Below are 8242 nucleotides of genomic sequence, written 5' to 3'. Positions count from 1 at the left end.
CCACATTTGGCGAGAAAAAAAATTCTCTTTCATCACGACAACGCCCGAGTTCACACATGCTTCGTTTCAATGGCTAAAATTGAAGAACTAAAATTCGATTTGATCGTACACCCACCGTATTCACCAGATTTAGCCCCCAGTGACTTTTTCTTATTTCCAAACTTAAAAAAATGGCTCGGTGGACAGAGATTTCCAGACAACGAAGACGTCATTGCCTCTGTAAGTGCTTATTTTGAGAAACTTCCGAAAACGCACTTTTCTGAAGGATTAAAAAAACTTTAAAAGCGATTGACCAAGTGTATAGAGCTCCAATGAGATTATGTTGAAAAATAAACAAAAATGTACCCAAAAAAAATTGTTTTTATACTTCATTCTAAGGAATTATTGAACTACCCTCGTATGTAGAAATAAAGGCAAGTAACAAATTTTGTTTAATTTTGCGAAAACTCAAAAATTGGAAATATTAGGCAAATCCCTTTTCGTCTTTGAAGAATGCTTTTGTCAATGGTGATTAATACTCAACTTTTGAGTCAGCAAAAAATGATGAGTAATTGTTTATTGGTTTGTTGTTAAAGACCCCTTTTTGACGCGTGGTTACCTCTATACATAAAAAGTTCTAATCTGTTCGAATTGATTGAATAACTATATCGGAAACCTAGGGAATTTTGTTAAAACAAAAAAAGATTTAAGTGATAAAAGGTGAGTCGTTTAATTAAATTTCAATTAAATGTCAAAACGATTTTGAACCAATGAATAAAATATGTTTGCGATGGGGGCTTCAAGCTTATTATATGCTAAAATGAAGCTTCAATCGGGGTCACTTGCAAAGCGATTGTCATATCACAGTCAAGGCATGATTAAGAGCATTTTCGGTGGATGTTGATTTATGCACTTGAGCGACTCATTTAAATTTTGGAACGTGCAATCTCATGTTTGTAGATAAAATAAAAAAAAATCCCGGTTACAGTAACGAAAAAATTATTATTCTATTCTCAATCATCGTCGTTTCTGCCTACCAAGCTATGCCTTTTTTTGAATAAAAAAAAAGAAATAATATTGTTAAATACATATTTTTCATATAGCTTTTTGTATTTATCAATATTAATTAGATAATTTAGGGATATATAAAATAAGCATTCATGGATTATGTGATAGGGTGTCTCAAAATAGTGAAATTGAAACTAAGTGGAAAATTAATGTATTTTAATTTGGTGTTGACTGATGCATGTCTTCAATTGGCGCCTTAGCAAAATGTGCTTGAAATATTCTTCTTTTTATAGAATTGATATTTTCATGTATTTATTAATTTTTTAGGCATCTGGAATTCTTCATAGTTTCAAAATTTGTACAACTTTTTATTTAACATTTGTTTAATAATCATTCAATAATTTAAGTTTAATTAACTTCTAAGTTTAAAAAAAATGTTCAAATTTACAGAAAAAAAAACGAAAAATGATTTGGATTATTATTGGACTATTATTTCGTGTAAAAATAAAAAAATAAAAAATATGTAAAAATGTGAATATTGAAAAAATTGGTCTCGTGTTTTAGCCACATCCGTAATACATCTACAAAAATACATTGTTTCCTATCATATTTTAACCACATAATCTAAAGGCAATTATACTGAATGAAGCACAGCAATTTTTTTGAAACATATTTTAGTTTTTTTTTTTTATTTGAAAATTGAGTTTTATTTTGCTCCTGTAAAATGCATTGCGCCACCCAATACTATTTGCCGAGTTACAGTTACCCGGTGTAATTTCAACTTGCGTGAAATCTGTAAGTAACGCGTCTTCGTCACTTAGAGTAATATATAATATAATAATGAAAACAAATAATAATAATAGCATATTATAATGATAATATGTCGAAAAAATATATATAATATAATATCCCCCTGTTTGCTTGTAAGAAAGTTATTTTTTTCGTACTATCAAAATGACTCACATCAAAATTAAGTGCAGTGTTGCCAGTATTAATAGAGTAAAATGAGGCAATTGAATTTTGAGGTTATAGTTGCGGTCCACTCTAGCCTTATGAAATACATTTACTTTAAATAAACGTACCCAAATTCTTCAGAAATTTAATTTTGCTGCCCGGCATACAGTATTAGCTGGCGCTTTGCATTTAACAGGCGCAAAAGAGCACTTAATTAAAAAAAAAAAAAACAAAAAAAACATACAAGATCATTTTTCGAAAAAAGCTATGCACCCTCTTTTAAAATTGCCTTTAAATCATATGTTTAATATATGACATTAAACAATGCATTTTTGTAGACTTATTATGGATGACCGCCAGTCATTTTAGGACCCTTAAAGCTACATTTTTTTAGGGTTCAGATACTTTTAATTTTTCCCATAGTTTCAATTTCGATTTCTATAATTTTATTTTCTCGACGCACCCTATTATATAATATAGATCTTGCTATGAATAATATTTTTGGCTGGCTTTGGCACAATGCTGATATGCCCTTGTCCGATCAATCAAATAATTCCTTCTCTTCTCTTTGTCACATAAAATTTAAAAAGAAATTAAAATGATTTTTGTAATATGATAAAAGCACCTCTTCGAGTCCATCTTCAAGTTTAGTATTTATTGAGATGAATAAAAAGATTGACCATAACATTTTCAATGTCTTATAGTTTCGTCTTTGTATTTTGGGGTAACCATTTAGTTGTATGAGAGTATTGGTAATGCGAGGGTCGTGCTGAAGCAGAAAAGCTCTACATGTTAAGCAAGCTAGGGCTGGTAAATAGTAATGCTTTTTGTCAACAGTAATTAATGTTGACATTCAATTTTAAAAAAACTTATTAAATGATATTGAATATCTAATTTTACCAAATGTGAATTTATTTGTGCAAGCTTTCTAAAAGTAGAAAATATTTTTAATCAAAAATTACATTATATATTAGCGTGCCTCAAATGAAAACCTGTTAAATAATAAATTTTAGAATTTGTTCACTCATCCAAAATAAAATAAGTTCTTTGTTGAAAATGTGGGATTGAAACTTTAAGAATATTTTAATCTTCAGTCTATATGTTTTCTAATTCAAATCCTACATTTTCTAAGCAATTTTATTTATAGGCTGAAAGAATTAAAAAATTAATTTTTTAACGTATTGATATCAATTTACTCATATATTTTGTAATGAAACTTAGAAATTTTTTTATTTAAATTGATAAAAAAATGGGATTTTATATAAATTTTGTGCTAGCATGGTGTAAAATTGGATTTTCAAGCACATTAATTCCATGCATGTTCGCTATTAGACGATTATTGATCATAATTTTGCATTTATATTATGAAGAAAAAGACTGATAACACGATTAAATGTAGAAATACAAATTGAAACAAATTCCAGCAACATATAAAAGAATAATTATAATATGTTTCTCCTAGAGTACTGCAAAAATTTGTAGGAAATTTACATCATACACTGAGAAAAATATTTGATTTTGGCAAACAAACAATTTGGTTACTACAGGAGAATAAGAAAAACCGAGATTTTCTTCGTTTAACAAAATATTCTTTCATTACAAAAAGTTATTTTTAATATGAAAAATTTTTGATAAAACAATAATTAAATTATGTTTCTTATGTAGAAACTTAATCGTCTTATTGTTGCCTGCACCAAAAAAATTCTCAGGGTAGGTACTTTCAGAACCAAAACAAAAATTTTATATTTTGGATTGATTCATAGAATTGAAAAATGATTCGCATCTTATGAAACAAATTAATAATTATCCGTAAAAACACAAAAAGGTGTGTGTGTGTGTGTGCTTTGAAAAACATTGATCAAAACAAAACTGAATGACAAACCATAAGAAAGGCTGCAATTCAGATTGTAGCACGAGGATGGTATTATATTGGAGGCCCATTTTTCAGTATCTATACAGTAATCGAAAGGGGCCATTAAATAAAAGTATATTAGAAAAATAAGGAAAATTTGGAAACGTGGATTTTGTAAGTATATCCGATTACCAATTCATATGCGAAATCTAAATAGAACGGAGAAGCGCGAAGATCAAATGGCAGGGGACCATGCGAATAGGAAGGAGGCAAAAAATGAAAATTTTCAAGCCTTGATTGAATACTATTTTATGTTATTTCTAAAAGGGTGCTCCCTTCTTACTCGAATGGGTCAAGGCAGCGTCTACGCCAATGTGTTATTACGTCGCGGGCATGCTCGGTGCACGAATAAATAATAAAATGAATGTAGGGGGCTGATAAGCCCCTCAGGATTGAACGAGCATGTGTCGGAAGCTGTCTAAACAACGAAAGTTTCAGCCTTTTTTGTAACGCAATTAATTTTTATTTTAAATTATGTTTCAAAATATAATTAGACGTTTTTATTTATTTATTTTTTTATCTGGCGTGGCTGAAACGTACGGAGTTTTAACAGCATCCAAAGGTGAAGAGGGATCTTACCAAAGGGCTGGCCAATATAATCCCTATCCTGCTGAGCACCGCTGGAAGCCGCTGCAACATCACAGACACCAAACAAAGAGACTTACTCACCAACATTCCACCAACCAAACTTACTAAACGATTTTGTGATTACTGTGTATCCACCTCAGTTATATATATATTTTTGCATTTTTGATTTATTGGACGATTTCGTGCGAGGATGTACTACTAGGAGCCCTTCAGAAATCATGGAAATCATGGGTAAATCGGACATCATAAACAAAGGCCATATGAAGAAGCCATTTTGTTAAGTTTTTTTGTATCATAATCTGAAGAGTAGAAAGGCTTCCGTTAAATACCAGCTGGATGAAAAGAATCTGCTTGGTTCTGCTTAAATTTTAAAAACTATCATCCTTCAGGACCTTAGTTCATAGAAGTTTTTTGGTTCTTCGCAATAGTGGAGTATTCAACTATTCATCTAAAAAAAAAGGAGTAGATAGAACATTTGGCTACTTCGGTTTGCTTTCGATACTAACCATGCTTTTTACTGGTTATCCCGGAGGAAGAGGATCTGCTCGGTTCTGTTTTTGGGCTAAACTAACGACAAAACGAAAAACTACCATTCTTCGGGACCTATTTTTATGGTTTTTTTTTGTTTTATGTTATTTCATTTTGGCTCGCTCAACAGCAGAACCGAGGGTATTCTTTCCTTCCGACTGTGCCGGTAGCAAAGGTAAGTCACGAAATCAAGAGCTGATCTATAAACATTTTTTATCTAATCTCTTTCTAGATAAATGTTAAAATACTTCACTCTTGCGGTCAAATCGAAAATAGCCCTTTTTTAAATAAAAAGGAATAAAAAAGTAATCATTAATTCTGTTGCTTATGTATAAAACAATCTAGACAAACTGATTTCCTAATTTGGCCTTAGCTTATGTAGTCCGATTTACCAATGATTTCTAAGGGCAAAGTTTTAGAGTTTATACAGGACCTTGGGGAACAACTGAATTGAAATATCCCAAGAAAATAATTTCATAAGTGTGCTTTTGATTTCAGTTGCTTAAATTCGTTCCGGTGATTCAACTTTATACTTTTACTTTTTAGATTTTATTTTTAATCTAGTATCAACAATACTTTATAGGCGTACTTTTGTTTAATATTCGTTTGAAATTATGTGAATTGTCAATTGTTTTTCCAAGTTTCAGAAGTCTGCTGAAACATCAATCCTAATTTATTCTACATATTGAATATATAAATTTTCATGTTGGAATGGGATCTGGCTCCAATGCAGGATATTTGATTAGTTGATAGTAAACAAAAATCCCACTATAAATTTCTCAAAACTGGAATAAATGTCTTAGTAAAAAAATAGATTAATTTTTGTAATTAAAAAAGTTTAATTTAAATACGATACCCAAAAGAATATTTAAAAAATATGTTTTACAAGTATGTGGAAAAATTATTTCCCAGTCCACAATTTTCACCCGATTTGAATTTTTGACATAAAAATTAAACATTTTTTATTTAATAAATGAAAAGTGAAAGAAAAATTGTCTTCATTTGTAAAGAGTATCTAGAATAAATGAAACAACTATCCAAAATATTTTCCAGAAGACCTTAAGAAGTTTAAATGTTTATGAAATTAGTTATATGCAAATAAGTAGATGAAAATATTAAACTCATTTTCAACCATTAATAGAAAATTGTTTTTTGTAATTTAATTAATGAAAATTAGTGAATAATTCTTTATTTATCAAAGAAATTTGATAAACAATGAACCATTTCAGTTATTTGTGAAAAAATAATTGTAAAAAAATTTATTAATTGTTCAACCTTTGTTAATTTTGAACTGACTCAGAATATTTTGTAGTAAACGGTATTCTTCAGAATCAACACTTCTTTATTTGACATTTTATTTATAAAATATAAAATAAGTACATTTTTTTCAAAAATCGGCTAATAATATAATATTTATTTTAAAGAATTATTTTCTGTTTTCTTATAAATTTTTAAGTATTTCTTATGACAAGGAAATGCAGACGTCAATAAGTTGAATCGGTCAATAAGAACTAACGATATTGTACTTAAAAGCCAATGTTTCGCAAAATCTCAAAGTCTAATAACTCCACCATTTTTCTGAACTTTCGAGAAATATTTGGCGATATGTTTTAAACTCTCGAACCATTATATATCCTAAATTGGAGTCAAATCCAATTCCGACATAAAAATTGCTGTGATCAGATAACGTGAACTCTACATAGGGTGGAATAAAATGTTCCTTTTATCGATATTCACCGATATCTTGAGAATACCATAGACACAGTCGAGTCTAGACAATTTTAAATTATTAAACAATTTTTTTGTAATGATAAAATTTTCTCTCCCATCATTCTTTAGGGTCTGAATTTAGGTTTAAAATGTAATTTTTAATTTGTAATCTTATGTAATTTGAAATGTGTGGCTACTAGACACTGAAAATTGTGTATATACTTATTTCTTAGCATATGATATTATATCCGGTTTTACTCGATTATAATTGTGCATTTTTCAATTTCATGCAAATACAAATTTTTTCTCTAGGAACTTGATATCTATAGAAACGTGGGATACTTCTCGCATTCCCATTAGACTTATTCAATTTAAAGCATTTTAATACTAAAAAAGAATCTATTATGGTAAGTTTTCAAAATAAAAAGTATTTTATAACTGTATGAGAAATAAGAAATCTATAAATAAAAAAATGACAATATGTACAGTTTTAACTAAATTCACATGTCCTGAAAATTAAAGATGAGTTTAATGTTTTTTTTTTACTTTTAAAACTCCATTCCTAAATGATATGGTAATTTTCGATAATATTCTAAATGCATTTGCAAGCTATAGCAATACTTGTATATGATGCATTTTCAATCAAATGAACTTTTCTAGGCCATCAATTACAAAGCTTCACAAAAAATTAGTTAAATTCGGACGAAAAATGTTCTGATTAGTAGTTGAGCGTAAATCAGTGAAAACAAACTCGCTGAATGGATCTGAAAATCAGAGCAGAGTTTTCACCAAAGGCGAGAACTTTCCAATTATTTTCCTCTCTTTTCGATATTCGGTCGCTTGTTCTCTTATTTATGGCCTTCTACTATTATTAATATTTTATCTTGTTCATATCTATTAAATGCAAAATAGTATTTTATACGCAAATCAATAATAAAAGTTTGAAGTTTATTCATAAATAATTTAAAAGAATATACTATTTAGTTTGAAAAGAAAAAATTACTATTTTAATTACTGGTCAATTTTTCTTGCGCGGTTCTAAATTTCACAAACATAACATTATTTTGTACTGTAAAAAGTTTCAAAGAACCTTTTTCAATCAAATCTTCTATTATTTATACCAAATAAAAGTTTTAAAAACTAATAATGATGAATTTCAAATAAAAAAGAATATAGTATAATTTTCAATCCTAAAGATTAATGTTCTACTAAAAAGACAACTTTCCAACAGGTAATATGAATTTTTGAACAATTTTTGAAGTTTCGACTAAAAACTGGTGAACTTTTTAAAAAACAAATTTTTGATGTGAAAGAACAGAATTAAAAAAAGAGAATTAATCTTCAACAAAAACAACAAAATAAGTACAAACCAAATATTTAAATTTTAAACTTAACAACTGAATTTTTAGGAAAAAAGAATTTTTAATTAAATAATTTGCTACAAAAAAGACGAAATTTCAACAAAAAAACCAATTTCTACAAAAAAGACTTATTTTTAAACAAAAATGGAATAATTAAATTTTCAGTTGAAAAAATAATTTTAAACCAAAAAAGAGGTTTAAC

At 28.4% G+C, this 8242-nt stretch overlaps 1 protein-coding gene across 19 annotated transcripts in view; it reads right to left on the bottom strand.

Moving 5' to 3' along the window:
• Positions 1–8242, bottom strand: part of LOC117171699 (glutamate-gated chloride channel) — a 151281-nt gene that overhangs the window by 10596 nt on the left and 132443 nt on the right. For 9 of the 19 annotated variants that reach the window (XR_004466911.1, XM_033359239.1, XM_033359235.1 and 6 more), the window contains one exon: positions 4433–4483. The exons of the other annotated variants lie outside the window; for them this stretch is intronic. Coding sequence is in view for 8 of the 9 variants with exons in the window: in XM_033359239.1 (XP_033215130.1) it covers positions 4433–4483 (51 nt within the window). In the remaining variant the exon portion in view is untranslated. The remainder of the gene's footprint in view (positions 1–4432; positions 4484–8242) is intronic. 19 annotated transcript variants of the gene reach the window in all.

This window comes from Belonocnema kinseyi, chromosome 4 (assembly GCF_010883055.1).
Source record: "Belonocnema kinseyi isolate 2016_QV_RU_SX_M_011 chromosome 4, B_treatae_v1, whole genome shotgun sequence".
Taxonomy (NCBI): Eukaryota; Metazoa; Arthropoda; class Insecta; order Hymenoptera; family Cynipidae; genus Belonocnema; species Belonocnema kinseyi.
Note: the sequence above shows the minus strand (reverse complement) of the source record. Positions and strands in the feature narration are given on the sequence as shown.